This window comes from Erpetoichthys calabaricus, chromosome 11 (genome assembly GCF_900747795.2).
Source record: "Erpetoichthys calabaricus chromosome 11, fErpCal1.3, whole genome shotgun sequence".
Lineage (NCBI taxonomy): Eukaryota > Metazoa > Chordata > Cladistia > Polypteriformes > Polypteridae > Erpetoichthys > Erpetoichthys calabaricus.
Window position 1 is genome coordinate 39,251,791 of NC_041404.2, and position 24,614 is coordinate 39,276,404.

General features: G+C 42.2%; 1 protein-coding gene across 1 annotated transcript in view; it reads right to left on the reverse strand.

The window, feature by feature from the left end:
* Positions 1 to 24,614, reverse strand: part of LOC114660339 (metabotropic glutamate receptor 4-like) — a 47,664-nt gene that overhangs the window by 19,020 nt on the left and 4,030 nt on the right. Inside the window, exons 2-5 of the mRNA XM_028812975.2 lie at positions 16,127 to 16,294; positions 8,125 to 8,359; positions 1,541 to 1,981; positions 1,043 to 1,270 (exon numbers count right to left, since the gene is read on the reverse strand). Coding sequence (XP_028668808.1) covers positions 1,043 to 1,270; positions 1,541 to 1,981; positions 8,125 to 8,359; positions 16,127 to 16,281 — 1,059 coding nt within the window. The 5' untranslated portion in view covers positions 16,282 to 16,294. The remainder of the gene's footprint in view (positions 1 to 1,042; positions 1,271 to 1,540; positions 1,982 to 8,124; positions 8,360 to 16,126; positions 16,295 to 24,614) is intronic.

The window sequence follows — 24,614 nt, forward strand, 5'->3', positions numbered from 1 at the left end:
AAGAAGAGCTGCAGTGGATGGGCCTGTAATTCAATGCTACGTAGAAACAACACAAAGTGTTGTGCTAAAATGCCATGGACTACAGATTTGAAAAGAGAGCATCTTCCAGAGGGCAGTATTTTATTTAAACACTGGGAAGGAATACATTAATTTAATTCAATTAATTCTTATTAAGCACATCTCCACTCATCAGCTTAACTTGCTGTAACAATGAAAAAATACCCTGTATTGATATGAAAAGACTAGTAACGGCGCACTGCATGATTAACGTGCAGTGAATACATTTGACTTGAGCATTCACCGTTTTCCTCCTCTTTCTCTGTATGTTTATCATTCATTTGCTCAGAGGTTGATGCGCTTGCTGCTTCCTGAGCAGCTCTTCTTTTCTCCACCCTAGCGGCCCACTTCTTCTCTTATTTTGTCGGCATCTTTTTGCGCTAAAACTGATTAAGTCAGTGTTTGTGTTGCAATTATTTAGTACGTTTTCCTTAATTTTTCACTTAAGCTGGCACTTAAGTGTTCAATCTGCCTCAGGAATGATTTAAGATATGAAGAGGTAGGGGAAGTGACAGCGAAAGTGGTAGGGGATGAGAACGGCGCTCGTACACATGCACTGCAAGGCCGCCCTGCTGGCCGCTGCCGAGAGTTGATTGTACAATAAAATAAAAAAATAAGTAAAAAGAGAAATAACCTTGGAGATCAATCATCACCAAGAAAGCGGACAGTAGATGTCACATAGTATATGTGTACCAAATTTCAGGTCAAACGGTTTGTGAGGTACAGGTGATTTAAAATCCTGGACAGACAAACGAACAACCATGGTAACATATTATATATAAAGAAAAGGCACCACAAACAGAAAACATAATTATACCATAAAGAGAGAAATATTATGCAATATATAGACACCCATATAGGAGTTTAAATTAGTTAAACTTACTAAGAAAATGTTAGTAATGGTATACAGAACATTCACCTCAGCAGCAAAATTAGTTAATTAATTGAAGGCTGTAAACTTGGCAGCACTCTAATGAAAACCTACCTGTGTAGAAGATTGAAACTTAATGGTCGAATTTTGGCACTCAGACATTTTTCCTAGGCATGTATTGTTCACTGCTTTATAAAGTATCTGAATAAAACTGTAAACATATCTCATTGCAACTGGAATCCTTAAATGATATTCAATGTTGTCGCTAGTGTCATTTTGACACGTCACTGTAACATTTACTTGGCTAGAATTCATAAAGATGCTTAGATTTCTGAAGGCTTCCTGAGGAAAGACAGAATTACAGCATTAGTTTAATATTAAAGGAAGCTACATTTAATATTTAATTAAATAAAACATTAAAACACTTTACAAAGATCAAAAAATATATGCTGATTTATTAACATTCTTAGGTCATAAGTTTTTCTTGTTCAGTTTTAGCTGAAGCTCTTCATACAAATTTCTGAATGTTCAATCTTCCATGAAAGTAGAACATTTCACCAACTAATACCAACATTAATCAGTGTCAAGGCAAAAAGCAGTCAAGGGACATACCTTAAAGTAGCTGTAAAAACCATTATCAACTCGTATTTCTTTGTAGATCAGAATTGTGCCATTCAGACTTTTACTGACATCTGCCAAATCCTCTAATGTTTCCAGACAGCAGTATACAAAAGGCTTTTGCATGTTTCCTGTCTCACTAATTAGCTCTTTAAAATCCAGTAAGTCACCAAAGTACAGTGTGGCATTATCTTTATTTTTCCTAATGCTCTGCTTGATTTCATTTACATTTTCTTGAAAATTACTGAATAAAATCTTCCAGTCATTGCAATAATTGGAACTGTTTTGATTTCCATATTCTGCAAAGTCATTGCATGATTCATAAGCAGCTCCCACAAGGTCCCATTTGTTTTGGACAAAGAAGGACTCGGCTACTTGACTAAAAGTGACCAGATTTGGTAAAAATGAAGGCAAAGTTCTTTCATTCATCACAACCTTGGGAGACAAAAGAAAAGGAATTAGATTAAACCACCAGTCTCACACCAATGATCTGTCCTTCTGTGCCATTTGTGTAAACCCAATGATGTTTCTCCATCAGGATTCACATACATTCAACTTAAGACTTTTTGAATATAAAATTATGAAGGAAATTAGTATAGTGGACCCCTGTTATTACTTTAAAATAAACTCTTCAACAAAAACATGGGGTCATGGTTGGAAGTTTGTTAAGGGCACATTTCACACCAATGTTATAAAAGTTTTTCTTTTTGAAAGGAACCATAGACAGATAGAATAATTTACCAAGTACTGTGGTAGAGAGCAGGACTTTTGGGAAATTCAAATCTCAATCTGATGTTATCTTGGATAATCTAGGTGAATAGGATGGACAATCTCATTGGTCTAATTAGCCTGTTGTCATCACAATTGTTCTAATGTTCTGATGTTCATAGTCATACCAATCCATCAGTTATGCGAAACTCTTTTGTTGTCTCATAGAGCCATTTATGGCTGGGACATATCTCAGTAGTGCATGGTTTAGAGCAGGAACCCACCACACATAGGAAGTGAGTTCATTGTAGGGCATGCTGCTGCACATATTCACACTCAACAGTACCATCACAGTCACTAGTCAACCTAACCTGCTTGTTTTTGGGATGGAGGAAATCTTAGTGCCCAAAGAAAATGAGGAGAGAGTCCACTCTTCATAGAGTTAGCAGGTTGAGGTTAAAACTCAAGTCTTTGGAATTGTGAGGCAATATTGCTAAACTCTGTGCAACTGTGCTGTCCAGATATGAATTAATTGGTTGTAAATTTCCTGAAGCCAGATTATTCACTAGGTCTATCTGTAGAATACAGCACCAGTCCTTGTCACTGTCCAGAAGCCAGGCCATAATAGTAACAAATCACATACATTTATGATGAATAAGAGCTTCATTGGGCAAAGCAAACAAACATTCACATTGGAGAGGAACACAAGCCCAAAGAAAACAATAAAGTCCTATCTTACTTACAGTATGTGGAAAATTGGTCATTAGGCCTGGGGTGCTCATGTAACCGGGGAGCTTCTTAGCAACAAAGCGCTCAAAGTCATCCTCTGTCTCTCTCATCCCACTATCATACTTTGTGATTCAAGAGTTACTCAGCTCTTCTAAAAAAGATCATTCTTACGGGTGTCTCATTAAAGAGCCACCATAGAAGCATTTGATCTCTTGACTACCACATATCCTCTGACAGACTCCTGACACGCTGGAACCCTAATTCCCTGGATTTAAGTTAAAATGGTAGACAGGGGTCCATCAGTTTCCAGGCCCCCAGACAATTTTTAACTCAAGCTACAACCAAGTGTTTCATGTGCTGACCTTCACTACCCCATTTTTTAGGCCTGGAGAACACATACTGTATCATTGTCTTTCATCAGGTCATAACCTTATCCTGAATTCTAGCAACATAATAAAAGCCCCCTCATACGTCTGAAAATCAACTGCTGGGTAATGGTTATACCAAATACGAGGGCAATCCCAAAAGGAAAGTCTCCAAAGCGGTGGGGACGTAGAGAAACTGTTCTTGTGGCTGTTGGCCACACTGTTGTGATTGGTGCATCCTCCACTCCCAAACAAGCATGTGCGGCTTCACTGGGATGCTCAGTCTTGGCTTGGCAGCCCTTGAACATGGAGCTCCCGTTGAATGCTACCGCCAAGTGCGAAGTTCACGCAGGAGACCGTCAATTTCCGACAAGACAGTCGCGAAGGTTGAGGAAAACATGCGTAAAGATCGGCGGTTGGAACTTCATCACCCACCCACCCTATAGTCCAGACTTGACACCCAGTGACTACCACCTGTTCCCTAAGTTGAAAGAACATTTGTCTGGAAGGCGATCCTGCTCCGACGAAGAGGTGAAAGATGAGGTTCAACGCTTCCTGAAGGACATGGCGATGAGCTGGTATGACATGGGCATTCTAAAACTACCACAGCGTCTACAAAAATGCATCGACCGAAATGGCGATTATGTAGAAAAACAAATAAGTCTTTAACCTTTAAAATGATGTAAACATTATAGAAAATAAACGGTTGTTTGTATTTCTAAAAAAAATAGGAGACCTTACTTTTGGGATTGCCCTCGTAATAACATATATGGTATAATATGGCAGTGTTTTACCATATCTCTATAATCTTTGATACTTTCAGATGGATATTATAGGATTGTTTGTAAAATGATGCAGGACAGGAGTTGGAATATAACACTGGATTGTGGGACCACTGACAGGAGATGCTATGCTCCAATTTAGTAATTGCCCAGGAGTTACTTACCCCTAGAGCACAAAACAATTCTGGGGTAGGGAGAGTATTAAACCTCCACCCAGACAAAGAGGCGACAGAAAAAAGAGCTGATAATCTACCTGTAGCCTCCTGTTACCTCATGCAGTGAACTGATAACCTGGCATTGGCCTGGTGCTTTCAGTAATGTAAGTGCTGTGATCCAGTCTTGCAGGGAGCCTTGGTACCGCTAGCCAGAGAACTGCAGGCGTTCCCTAGAGTATCACTAACCCCTTTCTTCATAAGGATTTCTCAATTATCATTCAAAAGGTCTTTCTTGTCTGCAGCCAGGGACGGAGAGATGAAAGTGAGGGCAGAAGTTCAAGAAGAATCAGGGAAGTGAGAAGGACAAGTATTTGTGTGGTTTGGGAAGTAGACAGGGACCCAGTATTTTCATAGTTTTGTTTTCTTGTTACTTTTTGTTCTCCCTGAGTGTAGATCCTTTCTTATATTTTTAGTAGTCAATAAAATACACTTTTTTTTTTATATAGTTTTGAGTTTCTTTTTGTATGATTTTGCTTTGGGGTTTGCTTTGCAGCATCCCCAAAAGTTCACATATAGCACTTACTGTGTCAGTAGCACAATATTAAAAAGAATTAATTCCACTATCAGGTTTAGTAATACATTTTATGTACAATATTTCATTTTTCTGATTAAAAGACCTTCTGATTCTTAGTTGACACGTGACATCTATGGATGTTTACACCCCTAGCAACATATCATAACAACAAATCACATGAACACAAAGAAGTTAAAATTAAGGCTTTCTGTGACATTCATCCAGATATAAACTTGTTTATCCTGTTCAGGGGAGGTGGAAACGCCCCGGCAAGTGTTTGTACAAACTAGAGACCTACCCTAGATGTGACAAGTCATCTATCAAAAAGCTTATTTTCCAAAGACACTAATACAGAACTTCTTTGCTATTATGGATGATGTTACATATTAAGAAAACAGTTTTTTTAAGTCTTATTATGCAACTGACCAAATTGAAAAGAATGTGACTATTCAGCTAAGTTCATAAAAAACTAAATTAAAAAGGTCACAGGAAGAAGTTATGGAAAAAGCCAGTAAAGCCACAGTCCTCTACGAAAAATGACCCAACCTAACTCTGTTCACAGCTACTGGCAAGTTTTGTTTGCTCACAGTTTAGCGAAACTGACGGTAAAATCTGTTTCATAAGCAAATTTTGTAATTTCATAAACCAACATTCACTAAAGGGATTTAAAGATTCTTTGGTATAAGAAAAAACATTGCACCATAAAACTATTATTTTTACCTATGTTTTACCTGTGTCTTTTTTCTGTAGCTGCATAACACAGATAAACCGAAGTACACCAGTTTAAACATCATTTATTTCTATAGCACGTTTTCATACAAATGATGTAGCTCAAAGTGCTTTACAAGATGAAGAAAGAAAAAAAGAAAAATCAGAGGGCTGGAGGAAAAAAAACAAAATCTGCAGGGGTTCCACGGCCACAAGACCGTCCAGACCACACTGGGCAAAGACTACAGAGGTGCAGGGCATTTAAAAAAAATCTAAATGCTATATTTATTCCAAATACACATTCATTCTAGTAGAATTCTTTCAGCTTAACATTAATTATACACTCAAAGACACCAGTGGAAATTAAGGGGATGTGCATTTAGGATTGAAATCAGAAAGCATTTATTTACTCAAATAGTCGTGGAAATCCGGAACAAACTACTGAAACATGTAGATGAAGCAGAAACCTTGATAATGTTTAAGAAATATCTGGATGAGATATTGGGACAGCTTACATATCAGCTTAACAAACAGGCTTGATGGACCGAGTGGTGTCCTCTTTTTGGTCAAATTTCTCATGTTCTTATAAAGTTATGTTCAAACAAAGATGCCCCAAAATGCACCATTCTGCATATTACTGCATTTCCTTCAAAGATAAGATCAACTATATGGAAATCCATACCCTACACCAAAACCTGTTACCTAGCAACTACCCTTTCTGTTTATTGATTGGAGCTTTGCGTTTCATTTCTGTCTCCAACACATCTTTAGGATTGCGATCACAAAGATTTTTAGCATAATTTGCAAAGTGGGCATTGTACTACCAGAACTATCATAACATAGATCTGATGGCTCAACAAAATATTGTAACGGCGCTGACAAGTTACATCAGGTAGGGATGAATCACCCAAGTATGAGCTAGCATTACATTACTAGTTGTGGGGCACCTACATAAACGGCAAGCCTGCAAAGTCGCATGCTTTCCCAACTAGTGCTGCAAAAAGCAAGCAGTCCTCGTAAGGATAGCGAGCCACCTCAAATACCTATGAAAAGAGCAGAGAATCCATCCATTGTGGCGCTCAGCGCTGACACTACATTGGTGTCAGAAGTGGGGAGAGAAGACCAGCAGTCCAACTTAGCAGAGCGCCAAGTACCTCAGAGACCTAAAATACATCTGATTGGCTCTTTAGAGGAATTGCTGAAGATTCTTGAATCTCAGAGCCATACTATGGAGTGCAGTTTGCAGTAGCAGTACATGGGGGAAGACAGCTGAGAGACTGCCACCTCTGCAGCTCCACTTCTGCTTCTCCATCTGCTAAGGTCCATTAGCCTGGGTGCATGGACACCAGCGGAGCTTCAGGCTCATGCAGCTGGGGAAAATTGTGTCAGATCGAGTTGCCACTGACCCCAAGTGAGCTATGAGAAGCAGGGCTGGTGTTAAAAATGTGCAGGCAAAGGACAAGGCAGATTGTAGAGGTGTTGTGAAGCGGCAGTGAAGAGGGAGTCTTAAAGCTGAGATCCAGACCTGTAACATGGTTTTCAATGCCAGTTCAGTGAAGGAAAATATTGAAGAGACTGGTACATCTGCATCTCTGCACAAGGAGGTTCGCCTGCTTGCTTACAAGTGATAAGCATTGAACACCACATGACAGTGCAGCACACAACATTCCGACTCTGCCATTTGACAACACAGAGCTCACAATCTCTGCTGATGTACCCTCGTCACCAGCTGCACTATTAAAGTGAGAGGAAAGACCACAGTGCCATTTTAACAAGTTTGTGTGCCAATGTAAGGAGTTAGAATTGATTGCTGGGGCAGCGACTTTAACCGGGAGGGAGCTATGTAATGGTGCTGACAAGTTACATCAGCCAGGGATGAGGCCCCCAAGTATGAGCTGGCATTACATCATCAGTTGCGGGGTGCCTATATAAAATGCAAGCCTGCAGAATCTCATGCTTTTCCAACTAGTGCTGCAAAAGAGCGAGCAGAGAAGGACAGCAAGCCATCTCAAATAGTTATGTAAAGTGTAGATCCATTGTGATGCCTGGTGCTGATGTCACAATATCTTCTAATTACAGGAAAGGTTTCTGGTGATTTTTTTTTTCGCAAGAGATTTTTATTTGAATACTAAATGATTGGCATGTGGAATTAATGGATGAAGAAACTTCTAGACAGGAATTAAACAGCTTTCTTTTTATGGCAATGGTAAAGATTTTCCTAGAAGCAAAAAATAATTAATTTTGCTAATTGTTTTGTGATGCAAAACATTGTGTTTCACTGAGAATTCAATTTTGTGCAAGTCACTTATCATTTGTCCTAAAAAAACACATCTCCAGTTCTAGATAGGATAGCAGTAGTTCATGGTTCATTTTCTCAGAAGTATATCAGTCATTACCAAAACTGTGCTTGTGAATCCCTGGCAACAAATGGGCATATTACCACCTAGGACCCCAGCTCTTTTCAAATCTCTCTGTGCTTTAACTTTGCACTATATAAACAGCCATTATATCAACAATACAAAAAAATTCTACTTAAGGTTGAATTAACTTTTTTTACCTTTGTGGTTCCACCTCCAAATTCAAATAAATAGTCCAGGGTGTCTTGTGTCACATAAAGAATCACAGGAATATCATACAGATGACAGTCACCATCAAAGTAGCAGTTATATACACTACTGAGGCAGTTTCCGCAGGAAGTGAAGAGCTTGTATCCCAATGTAAATCCAGAAAAATCACTCTGAATGAAGTTCAATGTAAATGCAAAGGAATTTACCAATGCATTCATAAACTGGCTGTTTGAAGAAAAAAAAGGTTAATAATGGTTATGGGGTAGAAAAGTTTAAATAAAATACCAGATAAAATCGAGGGAAATGACTGCTGGGAAAATACATCTGTTCAACTATTTCCTAAACATGCTTTGCCAAGAAAGGATCTGTGGGAGAGGGGAGTCTATCCTAGCAGCATACATACCTGTAAGCATCATACTTTGGACTGCACTTTCTGTTCAGTATCTGGATGTCACATTCACTATGGCTTCTGGGTCATTCTCATAAGCTGTATTTTCAAGTTTCAAACCTACCACTGTGTATTCAAATCTAACAATTTTACTTCCAACATTTAATGTCTTGCATATACTTAAATTAAAAGTCATCTGCCATATATGCAAATAGAAATTCCACAGGTAGAATAATCCATCCATGTTCTGCACCCTGTTTCAACAGTGGCAGCTCCGCTCCATTCAAAAATGATTTTGTTTCTTATATCTTATTTATTCCAAGTAGTTTGTGATGACTGAGTAATAACTTTAATCTCAAGCTTTCATACCAAACAAAGTTTCTGATAGGCATCTATAGTAACTAACCCTGGACAACAGTAAACATTTATCAAAAACATAGATGAAAAAACTCACATTACTCATGTCACAAATTCCACATGTCAGACTGCCCAATTGTATGCTCACAACTTCCCAAACAAAGGCATTTTTACTAAATGTTTTACTAAAATACGATCCTCTTTAATAAAATCCCTGTGTGCGTCCAGGTGTCCGTGTGTGTGTGTCTTCTGGTGAAGTGCGCATGCGCGGGGCACAGTGCGCTGCTTCAAAGGCCGCCTGACACGTCACACAAGACAGAGAGGGCGGGACCTATAAAATATCGTGCGGCAGATCCAATCGGATTTCGGTAAATGAGGTAAGACCTAAAACAGAAAACACGAAAAATCCAATCGGGTACTGAGACGCAGAGACCAGCTTCCGCATTGTTGTGCAAGTGTTCACTCTGAGGATGTCAGATTTGCGATTAAGAAGCTTGGCCAGTAAAGTGTAAAGTAAAAGTACATTTATTTTCGCGCACATTACATCAGTTGCTGGGAAGAATCTGCTGATTGCCCACTGTTGTGACAAAAAATTAAACGCATATTACGGACAGCAAAGCCAGTATTACTGTCAGAGAAAATTGCAGGCATTTTACGGAAAAAAATTAATTAGGTAAAATGTCCCTTGCCATTTAATATGGACTGTTCCTACTAATGTTTATGGACTACTGTTCTAGCACCCGTTATTGTAACGGGCTTAATGTCTAGTTGCTAAATAAACCACTTTGGGAAAACACTCTAATGAATGAGAGACATGAGACTTTTTTCATGAACTTTTTGATAATGTTTGAACTTGTCCAGTGTTGGTCTCCATAGATCCCTATTCTTTTACAAATTTTGTTAGCTCCATTCTGCACAAAAATATGAAAATAAAAAATCTGTCTCAGCCATCACTACAAACTATACAGGCTAAGTAACATATAATAAATACCATTTTTGGATGGAGTATTCTTTTAAGGCAGGAATGAAACCTGGATTGGGACGTCACAGATACACATAACCTCAGTCACACATATATAGACAATTTAGAGTCTGTAAATAATGCAATTCTGTTTGTCTTTAGGATGTGGGTGGAGGTCAGAATATACAGAGAAAAGACACTGCAGGTGACTGCAATATGTCTGGAATACAGAAATTATTAAACTGTTTTTATAATGGTACTGAGAAGCCCAACATAACTGATCAAATTACCAGTTAAAAGCTTGCTATGTACAGCATAATCCGCCACTGAAACTTCAAATGCAACGTCTTCATATTTGCTTCTTGTGATTATACAGTATATTCTTACAAGGTGCAGCTTTCAAATCTTTACTTTTTTTGTCCATTCTGTGCACAGCCCAGAACTGCTGGACTGAGAGAAGTAAAATATATTTTTTGTTCATTTTTGCTTGTCTTGCTGGCGTAACAATTAGTGCATTTATATACACTTTAATAACATGGTTATTCACAGTAAACGGTGTGAGGGACGGCTGATAGTTCGACCCAGACGGAACACCCCAAGAGTGGAAGGATGGGGGAAGGCAGCTAATTTGGGACCCTGCTTTCCCCAAGAAGATAAAGGGCAGTATAATGGTGCCCCAGACTCTCTCAGGGCATTATGGACTTTGGAGTTCGGTATCGCAAACCTACTGGATGCCATGGGCAACACCAGAGGATTCTGTAGAAATATATAAGGACCTCGGAAGTATAATCAAATCACAAGGGCGGAAGCTCTGAAGTACTTCCGGGCTGAAGAAGAAACTGGAGTTTTCCATCTGACCTGGAAGTGCACACAAGTCACCTGATCGGAAGAATGGAAGCACTTCTGGGTCAAGAACTATATAAAGGACTGCTGAAGACCCAGCAAGCAAGCTGGAGTCGGGAGGTGAAAGACAGAGCTTGCTGGGAGGTGTGGTGAAGAAAAGAGAAAATTATATTGTGAAACTTAGTGATTACTTGTCTGATTATTTGTGGCTGTGGTGCTTGTGGTCACTTTAAAGAAAAAATTAAATACTCAGTGTTTTAGCCTGTGTCCTGCATCTATCTGTTGGGGTTAAAAGGGGCAACAGTGACCCCTAGCTTCTACACATTTATACTGATTTCTAAAACGCCATGTAAATCCTTATTCTGGTTAGAGAAACCAGGATGTTGCTTTCTAGAAACCAGGTTAACAATGGTAGATTTTTCTGTGAGTAACCTGGTTACAGATAATGCTTTCGTAGTCTGTGCATGTCTTTACATTCTCTTTACCTGCACATGTGTTAGCTTTGCACACACTGTCAGCATCCACAGACGGAAACATCTACAAGATAAATATCCTGAGACAATCACAATATTCCTTCTCCTGGTTGAAATAGTCAGTCTGAATATTTCAGAAATTGCTAAATTTATGTTGATGAGCTGAACAAACAGTACTAAGCTCAGCAGCACAATTTTGGGAGCAGTGTTGGGGGGTAATGTGTTAAAAGAAGTTTACCTTAAGTAGTCTGATTACGTTTTAAAGTAACAAGTAACCTAATACACTACTTATTTTAGTGAAGTAAAAATATTTGCATTATTATTGTAGCAGTACTGAGCGTAAGGCAAGACACATACATATTGGTATGCCACTCCTTTGCAGGGCTTAATTGTACAAGCAAGCAGAAAAGAGTGTGCTATGTGCAATCCACTAAAAAAAATGTTTCTATCTCGTGCCTGATGCTTGCTGGAATTGGCGCATCCCTGGATTGATGGATGTAATCATTAAACATCCTTTTTAGAGATATTGTGGCAAGGTGTCCTTGGAATTTAATGGATGTTTCAGGCAATTCACAACACAGTGAAGCCAAACGTTTTTTCACCGTTAAGATATCTCACACTGCCACCTAGTGGAATCTTCAAGATTTACGTAAAGTATGTGCGCAAGTATAAACAGTACAATGCTTGCGTAGCAGTAGCGTCTGCTGGAGCATGCATCGCGTGAAGTATAAACCCGGACTTACAAACATCATTCCATATTTACATTTTGTAGTCCACTGTATAGTTTCAAATTTCACATGTGGAAAAAGTAAATATACCCCTAAATTTATCACTACCTCGAATACCTAAAATTAGAATCAGCTGCACTAGATAAGGTGCAAATGATTAGAACATCATTAGGGAGGAACCTGTCTCATTTAACCATCAGGTATTTAGTTTGGTTTGCTCTTTGTTGAAATGTATGTTATCACTGTGCCTCGATTGAAAGAACTCTCAGAGGCCTTCATAAAGAAGATTTTAGATGCCTATAGGTCTGGGAAGGAATTTAAAAAGATCTACAAACATTTACAAATCAATCATTCCACCATCCAGAAGATCATTTACAGGTGGTGATTTCTAACAGCTGGCAACTTGTCCAGCTTGTGAGCAAAAAAAGCTAAATGCTGAAAGAGATCTCTAAGAACCCTAGAATTTCATCATGGCAACTACAGGCAACTCTTGACACTGTTAATGTCAACATGTATGACACTGCCATTAGAAAAATAGGTGCAAGGGAGAAACATTTGCTGTTCAGACTCAGGGCAAGACTAAAGTTTGCCCATGTACCTAGGCAAAGACCAGGACTTCGGGAACAATATGCACTGGAAAGAAAAGGCAAAAGTAGAGTTATATGGTCACAGTACCAGTAGATATGTATGGTAGATATGTATGGTGAAAGAAAGCATTTGACCAGAAGAACCTAGTACAAACTGTAAAGAGTAGTGATGGAAATGTTATAATTTGGGGCTGTTTTGCTACATCAGGGCATAGGAAGCTCATCATCACAGAATCCACTGTAAATTCCTTATTGTACCAGAATGTGCTTGAGGATAATGTGACACCATCTGTGAGAAGATTAAAACTTAACCAAGACACTTACTTGCAGCATGACAATGACACTAAACATACAAGTGCATCCGGAAAGTATTCACAGCGCATCACTTTTTCCACATTTTGTTATGTTACAGCCTTATTCCAAAATGGATTAATTCATTTTTTTCCTCAGAATTCTACACACAACACCCCATAATGACAACGTGAAAAAAGTTTACTTGAGATTTTTGCAAATTTATTAAAAATTAAAAAATTAAGAAAACACATGTACATAAGTATTCACAGCCTGCCATGAAGCTCAAAATTAAGCTCAGGTGCATCCTGTTTCCCCTGATCATCCTTGAGATGTTTCTGCAGCTTAATTGGAGTCCACCTGTGGTAAATTCAGTTGACTGGACATGATTTGGAAAGGCACACAACTGTCTATATAAGGTCCCACAGTTGACAGTTCATGTCAGAGCACAAACCAAGCATGAAGTCAAAGGAATTGTCTGTAGACCTCCGAGACAGGATTGTCTCGAGGCACAAATCTGGGGAAGGTTACAGAAAAATTTCTGCTGCTTTGAAGGTCCCAATGAGCACAGTGGCCTCCATCATCCGTAAGTGGAAGAAGTTCAAAACCACCAGGACTCTTCCTAGAGCTGGCTGGCCATCTAAACTCGGGGGAGAAGGGCCTTAGTCAGGGAGGTGACCAAGAACCCAATGGTCACTCTGTCAGAGCTCCAGAGGTCCTCTGTGGAGAGAGGAGAACCTTCCAGCAGGACAACCATCTCTGCAGCAATCCACCAATCAGGCCTGTATGGTAGAGTGGCCAGACCACTCCTTAGTAAAAGGCACATGGCAGCCTGCCTGGAGTTTGCCAAAAGGCACATGAAGGACTCTCAGACCATGAGAAAGAAAATTCTCTGGTCTGATGAGACAAAGATTGAACTCTTTGGTGTGAATGCCAGGCGTCACGTTTGGAGGAAACCAGGCATCGCTCATCACCAGGCCAATACCATCCCTACAGTGAAGCATGGTGGTGGCAGCATCATGCTGTGAGGATGTTTTTCAGCGGCAGGAACTGGGAGACTAGTCAGGATAAAAGGAAAGATGACTGCAGCAATGTACAGAGACATCCTGGATGAAAACCTGCTCCAGAGCGCTCTTGACCTCAGACTGGGGCGACGGTTCATCTTTCAGCAGGACAACGACCCTAAGCACACAGCCAAGATATCAAAGGAGTGGCTACAGGACAACTCTGTGAATGTCCTTGAGTGGCCCAGCCAGAGCCCAGACTTAAATCCGATTGAACATCTCTGGAGAGATCTTAAAATGGCTGTGCACTGACGCTTCCCATCCAACCTGATGGAGCTTGAGAGGTGCTGCAAAGAGGAATGGGCCAAACTGGCCAAGGATAGGTGTGCCAAGCTTGTGGCATCATATTCAACAAGACTTGAGGCTGGAATTGCTGCCAAAGGTGCATCGACAAAGTATTGAGCAAAGGCTGTGAATACTTATGTACATGTGATTTCTCAGTTTTTTAATTTTTAATAAATGTGCAAAAACCTCAAGTAAACTTTTTTCACATTGTCATTATGGGGTGTTGTGTGTAGAATTCTGAGGGAAAAAAATGAATTTAATCCATTTTGGAATAAGGCTGTAACATAACAAAATGTGGGAAAAAGTGAGGCGCTGTGAATACTTTCTGGATGCACTATACAAGTAAATCTGTGAAGAAATGAGTGTAAAGAAATAAATGGAGGGATCTGGAATGGCCAAGCATGTCAAAGTCTGGATCTACATCCAATCAAGTTGTTGCTGGGTGGATTTGAAATGGGCTGTGCATGCAAACCACCCCTCGAATATTGCACAGCTGAAAGAAATCTGCAAGGAAGAGTGGGAAGAACGTTTCTTCCAGTCAATATCAGAGACTGATAGACAGTTATTACAAATCTGATGACAACTGAAACACCTGTAGGAGCTCAGCTTAAAAGCAGTTAGTGTTGAAGCAGACAGTAAATGAGCCACACACACATACAAATTGATGTTCTTATCTAAGCTAACATTAGAGCTGCAAGGTTTTAATGAATACACCAACAATTATGCACTGTGGCACACATATTATTCACAAACACAAGTGTTGTAAAACTTAAAATAACAAAAAACAAGTTTCATTTTTATTTTCTTGTTCATTACTTCTAGTTTTGAGACATTTTTCACTTTTATTTCACTACGAGTTAAAAAAATATTTTTTTTCCATTAACAACATGTTTTGCTTTAATTTTCCTTAACAACTTAAACACTGGTGGACACCTTGTAAAGGAACAATGCCTAAAGAGAAAGAGAAAGTGGAAATGACCGGAAGAAGAATGATGAAAGGCGTTATATAAATAAAATATATTATTATTATTAAATACTAGCCAGGGGCGGCACGGTGGCGCAGTGGGTAGCGCTGCTGCCTCGCAGTTGGGAGACCTGGGGACCTGGGTTCGCTTCCCGGGTCCTCCCTGCGTGGAGTTTGCATGTTCTCCCCGTGTCTGCATGGGTTTCCTCCGGGCGCTCCTGTTTCCTCCCACAGTCCAAAGACATGCAGGTTAGGTGGATTGGCGATTCTACATTGGCCCTAGTGTGTGCTTGGTGTTTGTGTGTGTCCTGAGGTGGGTTGGCACCCTGCCCAGGATTGTTTCCTGCCTCGTGCCCTGTGTTGGCTGGGATTGGCTCCAGCAGACCCCCGTGACCCTGTGTTTGGATTCAGCAGGTTGGAAAATGGATGGATGGATGGAATATTATTAAATAAGAGCAGGGAAATGTTTTGCTGTAAGAGCAGATTAGAATCAAAATGCCAACAGAAACTAAAAAAAAAACAATCACCAAAGCCAAAATCAAGTCAAAAATTATGTTGCACAAAAAAGACCCTCAACACAAATTTGTATTATTTGTCCCTAAATAACAATATTCTTTGTCATTAAAAAGTAATGAATCTGAAAGCTTGGAAGCGTGGATAATGCATCACATGATTTTAGTGTAACAACGGCCCTAAACAACATGGCAGCTATCATGAATGAATAATTTTTTTCTGCAGAAGTTATTTTGGGGCATATTTTGCATTTTTGTATTCTATTTGAAGATGTTATTAATCTTCGTTGTAATCTTAATGACATGTACATGGTTATCTCATTTGAGAAGTGAATGGTCATCCGGAAGGCGGACTTTCTGAATGCTGTGCTTACACCTTGTTCATTATTTCTAAAACATCCAGAGTGATCTTTTACATCAATCTGTTCACTTTTGTACCATGCACCATTTTCAAAAATGTTTGGTGTAACATAAAGATATTTCACATTTTTAGATTACAGTAAAAATTCTTAAAAATCTCTGAATATTTCCACACTTACTCAATTTCCACATCATTGATGTACGTGCAAACTTGAAACATCCCTATGACATAAAAGTCCCCTGGTTTTTCCAACAAACACGGTGGTGCTTCTGCTTGAATCCCCCAAGAACATCCCAGGGCCAATAAAATACAAATGACTGCCAAAGGCTGCATTTTTTAAATTTCCCTAAAAAACAAAGGGATAAAATGTTAAAATAAAGGAACATGAGAAAAGTCAGCCTGAAATTAGCACTCATATTAATAGCTTTAGAAGGAAGACAGTTTTAAAAAATGTCAATTTAATTATTAATTCATCCAAATTTAGGACTTGCTTACATCCCTCACAAGCAGAAGAATAGCAGAAGTGTGTATGTGAGAGGACAAAGGACTTCACCTCACCAGCCGCAGCACGCACTACTGAATGGAAGAGAGCTTTGATATGTTGATATCAGATAAGACCTGATAGTAAACATCAGCCATTCCTTCTAAATAAACTCAAATCAAAGAATTTAAAAAAGACAATTAAAAACCAGCAGCTATGCAGTGATTGAGTTTTCTCAGCCGACAGGATAAAATCATCATTGGATCTCAGTGAAGAACATATATAGACTGGCTAGAAGAAACAGAATGAAGACATGTAATTTGATACAAAAAATGCTGATTAAAAAAAATTTCAAATATAAAATGTTAATAACATTTATATTGGTGTATGAAATACACTAATATAAATGTTATTAACATTTTTATATTTGAAATTTTTTTTTTTTTTTTTTTTTTTTTTTTTAATCAGCATTTTTTTATATATATATAACATTTATATTGGTGTATGAAATACACTCCCCTCCTTCAACCGCCACCTTATCGTGGTGGAGGGGTTTGCATGTCCCAGTGATCCTAGGAGCTCTGTTGTCCGGGGCTTTATGCCCCTGGTAGGGCCACCCAAGGCAAACTGGTCCTAGGTGAGGGATGAGACAAAGAGCGGTTAAACAAACCTCCTATGATGAAAAACAATTTTGGACGGCGTTTTCCCTTGCCCGGACGCTGGTCACTGGGGCCCCACTCTGGAGCCAGGCCTGGAGGTGGGGCTCGATGGCGAGCGCCTGGTGGCCGGGCCTGCACCCATGGGGCTCGGCCGGGCACAGCCTGAAGAGGCAACGTGGGTCCCCCTTCCCATGGGCTCACCACCTATGGGAGGGGGCCAAGGAGGTCGGGGTGCAGTGTGAGTTGGGTGGTGGCCGAAGGCGGGGACCTTGGCGGTCCGATCCTCGGCTACAGAAGCTGGCTCTTGGGACGTGGAATGTCACCTATCTGAAGGGGAAAGAGCCTGAGCTAGTGCGCGAAGTTAAAAGGTTCCGGCTAGATATAGTCGGACTCACCTCGATGCACAGCTTGGACTCTGGAACCAATCTCCTTGAGAGGGGCTGGACTCTGTACCACTCTGGAGTTGCCCCCGGTGAGAGGCGCCGAGCAGGTGTGGGTATACTTATTGCCCCCCAACTTGGAGCCTGTACATTGGGGTTTACCCCGGTGGACGAGAGGGTAGCCTCTCTTCGCCTTCAGGTGGGGGGACGGGTCCTAACTGTTGTTTGTGCGTATGCACCGAACAGCAGTTCGGAGTACCCACCCTTTTTGGAGTCCCTGGAGGGGGTGCTAGAGGGCATACCTTCTGGGGACTCCCTTATACTGCTGGAAGACTTCAATGCTCACGTGGGCAATGACAGTGAGACCTGGAAGGGCGTGATTGGGAGGAATGGCCCCCCCCGATCTGAACCCGAGTGGTGTTTTGTTATTGGACTTCTGTGCTCGTCACGGATTGTCCATAACGAACACCATGTTCAAGCATAGGGGTGTTCATATGTGCACTTGGCACCAGGACACCCTAGGCCTCAGTTCGATGATCGACATTGTGGTCGTGTCGTCGGACTTGCGGCTACATGTCTTGGACACTCGGGTGAAGAGAGGAGCGGAGCTGTCAACTGATCACCACCTGGTGGTGAGTTGGCTTCGATGGTGGGGGAGGATGCCGGTCAGGCCTGGTAGGCCCAAACGTGTTGTGATTGTCTGCTGGGAACGTCTGGCAGAGCCCCCTGTCAGAAGTAGCTTCAACTCCCCCCTCCGGCAGAACTTCGACCACATCCAGAGGGAGGTGGGGGACATTGAGTCCGAATGGGCCATGTTCCGTGCCTCTATTGTTGAGGCGGCTGACCGGAGCTGTGGCCATAAGGTGGTCGGTGCCTGTCGTGGCGGCAATCCCCGAACCCATTGGTGGACACCGGCGGTGAAGGATGCCGTCAAGCTGAAGAAGGAGTCCTACAGGACCCTTTTGTCCTGTGGGACCCTGGAGGCAGCTGATAGGTACCGGCAGGCCAAGCGGAATGCGGCTTTGGTGGTTGCTGAGGCAAAAACTCGGGCATGAGAGAAGTTTGGGGAGGCCATGGAGAATGACTTTCGGACGGCTTCGAGGAGATTCTGGTCCACCATCCGGCGTCTCAGGAAGGGGAAGCAGTGCAGTGTCAACACTGTATATGGTGGGGATGGTGCGCTGCTGACCTCGACTCAGGACGTTGTGGGCCGGTGGGGGGAGTACTTCGAAGACCTCCTCAATCCCATTAACATGCCTTCCAATGAGGAAGCAGAGCCTGGGGACTCAGAGGTGGGCTCCCCCATCTCTGGGACTGAGATCACCAAGGTGGTCAAAAAACTCCTTGGTGGCAGGGCCCCGGGGGTGGATGAGATACGCCCGAAATTCCTCAAGGCTCTGGATGTTGTAGGGCTGTCTTGGTTGACACGCCTCTGCAACATCGCATGGACATCAGAGACAGTGCCTCTGGATTGGCAGACCGGGGTGGTCGTCCCGCTCTTTAAGAAGGGGGATCGAAGGGTGTGTTCCAACTACAGAGGGATCACACTCCTCAGCCTCCCTGGAAAAGTCTATTCAGGGGTCCTGGAGAGGAGGGTCCATCGGATAGTCGAACCTCGAATTCAGGAGGAACAGTGTGGTTTTCGTCCTGGTCGCGGAACAGTGGACCAGCTCTATACCCTTAGCAGGGTCCTGGAGGGTGCATGGGAGTTTGCCCAACCAGTCTACATGTGTTTTGTGGACTTGGAAAAGGCATTCGACCGTGTCCCTCGGGGAATCCTGTGGGGGGTACTCTGAGAGTATGGGGTACCGGCCCCCCTGATAAGGGCTGTTCGGTCCCTGTACGATTGGTGCCAGAGCTTGGTCCGCATTGCCGGCAATAAGTCGAACCCGTTTCCAGTGAGAGTTGGACTCCGCCAGGGCTGCCCTTTGTCACCGATTCTGTTCATAACTTTTATGGACAGAATTTCTAGGCGCAGCCAGGGCGTTGAGGGGGTCCGGTTTGGTGGGCTCAGGATTGGGTCACTGCTTTTTGCAGATGATGTTGTCCTGTTTGCTTCATCAGGCCGTGATCTTCAGCTCTCTCTGGATCGGTTCGCAGCCGAGTGTGAAGCGGCTGGGATGAGAATCAGCACCTCCAAATCTGAGACCATGGTCCTCAGCCGGAAAAGGGTGGAGTGCCCTCTCAGGGTTGGTAGCGAGATCCTGCCCCAAGTGGAGGAGTTCAAGTATCTCGGGGTCTTGTTCATGAGTGAGGGAAGAATGGAGCGTGAGATCGACAGGCGGATCGGTGCGGCATCCGCAGTAATGCGGGCGCTGCATCAGTCTGTCGTGGTGAAAAAGGAGCTGAGCCGCAAGGCGAAGCTCTCAATTTACCAGTTGATCTATGTTCCTACCCTCACCTATGGTCATGAGCTATGGGTAGTGACCGAAAGAACGAGATCGCGAATACAAGCGGCTGAAATGAGTTTCCTCCGCAGGGTGTCTGGGCTTTCCCTTAAAGATAGGGTGAGAAGCTCAGTCATCCGGGAAGGGCTCAGAGTAGAGCCGCTGCTCCTCCGCATCGAGAGGAGTCAGATGAGGTGGCTCGGGCATCTGATCAGGATGCCTCCTGGACGCCTCCCTGGTGAGGTGTTCCGGGCACGTCTAACCGGGAGGAGGCCCCGGGGAAGACCCAGGACATGCTGGAGGGACTATGTCTCTCGACTGGCCTGGGAACGCCTTGGGATTCTCCCAGAAGAGCTTGAAGAAGTGGCCGGGGAGAGGGAAGTCTGGGCATCTCTGCTCAAGCTGCTGCCCCCGCGACCTGACCTCGGATAAGCGGGAGACAATGGATGGATGAAATACACTGTGGTGTTTACAGGGTCCTGTTAATACTCCATATTTGAATGACCACTGAACTTCTGCTCTGGTACTAGAATTTACACTATAATGTATTAGGTAAGGTTGGAATGCAGTCACTTAGAATATGCGTTTAAGTAAATGAATTTGATCACAGATGGACAGCCAGTCTAAATCCATGCCACAGGCTAGTACGTTTGAGAAAGACAGTACTGCTGCAATAAATTATTTAATCGAAGGTCACACATGGCAAAGCAAGCATCTTGCGTGAGACAGGAACAATCACTGCACCACTGTGTTCCCATGTTTAATAAGATGCTTTAACTCCTATCATCATTAAAATGATATCACGTATACATCTCAGTATTTTAATTATTCATAGAGCAGTAATATTATGAATGTAATGGATTATGTGTCCTGTCGGAGGAAGAGAAAGCCCGGAAGCACGCAGTGATTCGAACACATAGAGCACATAGAAGATCAAATACAAAACAAAGCATTTAATGTGCTACTTTATAATAATAATAATAATAAATTTTATTTATATTGCACTTTATATTTTAGTTACGATGGGATTTGAGAAACTAGTAAATTAAACGATTTTAAGATGAAGTTTATGATTTTCTATTTTAAAGACAAATAAACTACGTGATTAAAGTGGAAATTTAGAGATTAAAGTTGACATTTCGTGCTTTTTTCCCACTATGTACCTATTTTTTTATTTCTCTGTACCCTAAAAAGCTTTCATGTGATACTCAGACGGTGGGCTACGACTTGCCTTTTCACGGCAACTTTGATGTCTGACTTCTTTTTTATTTTGGGCGCTGTGTGACTTTGTGAACTTGAGCTTTCGAGTTTCTCCGACATTCTATGTCACTCGATCAACTTCCTTTTGTCGTTTTTACCACTGTTTAAACCAACAAATAGTATGTTTTTCCTTGCCTCCACTTGGTATTCATTGAAATTCTTCTATTTCCCCCCGTGCTTTTGCCATTGCCTTTTTGCCAAGGCTCATTGCCTTGCCTGGCCGGGACGCTTTTCTCTTGTATAGACCATGGGAGCAAGCCTGGTCAGGACAGTACCTTCCCCGGAACACTAGATGGCAGCCCCCCAGGGTTGCAGCGGTGCCTAGGACTCCCGCAGGGCTTCATGGGAGTTGGAGTTTGGTGCAGCCCTGTTGGGATCCGTAGGCATCGCCAGGGGGTGCTGTAGCTGTTGCTCAGCCTAACAGAAAAAGCTCTTCCACCACACCCGGAAGTGCTGCCAGAAATAAGTTGTCAACACGGGGAGCACTTCCGGGTGTGTTATAAAAGGAGCCAGAGTCAGGATGAAGAGGATGAAGCTTGCTGGAGGTAGAGTGGAGGACAAAGAAAGAGAAAAGAGAATGAAAAGTATTGTGTTGTGCTGGGGACTGTGTGTTATACTTGTGGGGAACGGGGAACGTGTTTCCCACAAGGGAAAAAGAAAATAAACACCACTTGTGTTTCTGAATGGATGAGTTCTCAAACTAAATAAAGAGAAAACTGACATTTTAGTGATTGTCAATAATGGATATAACGAGGTTATTAGAAATAAACTTGATGCATTAGGATTAAAAGTCAAGATGGAGGTAAAGAATTTAGTGGTAACTATTGACTCTGACCTGAATTTTAAATCAGATATTAATCAGATCACTAGGACAGCATTTTTTCACTTAAGAAATATAGCAAAAGTTAGACCTCTTATAACATTGCAAGATGCTGAGAAATTAATCCACGCTTTTGTTTTCAGTCGGCTAGATTACTGTAACGCTCTCCTCTCAGGACTACCCAAAAAAAGAAGTAAATCGATTGCAAAGAGTGCAGAATGCAGCTGCTAGAATCTTAACTAGGAAAAGAAAATCCCAGCACATTTCTCCAGTTTTAATGTCACTACATTGGTTTACCTGTGTCATTTAGATTTGACTTTAAAATCCTGCTCATAGTTTACAAAGCCTCAAATAATCTCACTCCATCTTATATTTCGGAATGTCTTACACTCCCTATCATAACCTTAGATCTTCAAATGAGGGTCTGCTTAGAATTCCAAGAGCTAAACTTAAAAGAATTGGTGAGGCGGCCTTCTGCTGTTATGCACCTAAAATCTGGAATAGCTTGCCAATAGGAATTCGCCAGGCTAATACAGTGGAGCACTTTAAAAAACTGCTGAAAACACATTACTTTAACATGGCTTTCTCACAGCTTCATCTTAGTTTAATCCTGATGCTCTGTATATTCAATTAATTATCATTATTATTCATGGTATTCATATTCAAAATCCGTACTAGATAGATAGATAGATAGATAGATAGATAGATAGATAGATAGATAGATAGATAGATAGATAGATAGATAGATAGATAGATAGATAGATAGATAGATAGATAGATAGATAGATAGATAGATAGATAGATAGATAGATAGATCTTTATTGTCATTGTCACTTTTACAAAGAAACAACGAAATTGAAGGTGCAATCGACTCAGTGTGAGGAATAAGAGTTAAAATGACAAAAAGACAAAAAGACTGAATATAATAACAAACCGAATAGTAATAAATATACAAATTGCACTTGTTGACTTACGGTCTATATTGCACATTGGAAGAATAATATGGAGCAGTTTTATTTTGAGTTCAGGGCCATGATTGCTTTCGGATAAAAGCTGTTTTTAAGGCGGTTTGTCCTAGTTTTCATAGCTCTGTATCTCTTGCCCGATGGCAAAAGCTGGAAGACACAATGACCGGGATGTGATGAGTCCTGTAAAATGTCTATTGCTTTTTTGTGGCTTCGGGATGTGTAGATTTGTTCCAGAGTGGGGAGGGTACAGCCAGTTGTTCTCTCCGCTATCCTGACGACCCTGTGTAGCGCTTTCTTTTCTGAGGAAGTGCAGCTGCCGTACCACACACACAGTCCATACGTGAGCACACTCTCAATGGAACAATGATAAAAAGCAAGGAGCAGATTTTTTGGGAGGTGGTTCTTTCTGAGAATTCTCAGAAAATACAGTCTCTGCTGCGCCTTCTTTAGCAGCTCCTTGGTGTTGGCACTCCAGGTCAGGTCATCCTCCAGCTCCATACCCAGAAACCTGAACACCGGGACCCTCTCCACATATGCCCCGCCAATGATGAGTGGCTGGATGTTAGTTTTGTTTTTCCTAAAGTCAATAACAAGCTCCTTTGTTTTTTTGTTGTTGAGGAGCAGGTTATTGACTGTACACCACTCTGACAGTCGCTCCACCTCGTCCCTGTATGCTAGCTCACCCTCCTTGCCCGAGATGAGTCCGACCACCGTCGTGTAATCCGCAAACTTTACAATCTTGTTGCTATGGTGAGTGGGGACACAGTCATATGTGTAGAGGGTGTAGAGGAGCGGGCTGAGCACACAACCCTGCGGCATCCCAGTATTGAGGCTGAGAACAGTGGATGTGTGGAGACCCAGCCTGACCCTCTGGGAGCGACCCGACAGGAAGTCCAGTATCCAACTGCAGGTGAGTGATGGAAGTCCCAGATCTGCCAGTTTGGACACCAGTCGTTGTCGGAGGATGGTGTTAAATGCCGAGCTGAAGTCTACAAAGAGCAGTCTGGCGTAACTCCCCTGCTGCTCCAGGTGGGTCAGGGCAGCATGAAGGGCTGTGGCCACAGCATCCTCCGTGGATCTCTTTGCTTTGTAAGCAAATTGAAATGGGTCCAGGTCTGCTGGCAGGCAGGCAATGATATGACTCCGCACCAGTTTCTCAAAGCACTTCATGATGACAGATGTGAGTGCCACTGGGCGGAAATCATTCAGACTGTTTGTGTTGGATTTTTTCGGCAGCGGAACAATGATTGAGGACTTGAGGCAGGATGGGACAGTGGCCTGGGACAGGGACTGGTTGAAAATCCTGGTGAAGATTCCGGCCAGTTGATCTGCACAGTCTTTCAGCACCCGTCCAGCCACACCGTCGGGTCCTGCAGCCTTCCTCGGGTTCACTTTCCTCATCACCCGCCTCACCTCACACTCTTCCACTGTGAGTATATTGCTGTTGTGAACAGGCTGTTGTGATGGAGCTGCTGTTGGTGTTGCCTCAAAGCGGGCAAAGAAGATGTTCAGCTCCTCTGCCAGAGAAGCGTCTCCCTCAGCGGCCAATGAGTTGCTGGATTTGTAGCCAGTGATGTGCTGGACACCCTGCCACACCTGCCTGGTGTTGTTACTCCTCAGATGATCTTCTATCCTTCTTCTGTATGCTGCCTTGGCCTTTTGGATGCCTCTCTTCAGTTTCGCTCTGGCTACACTGTAAAGAGCCCCATCC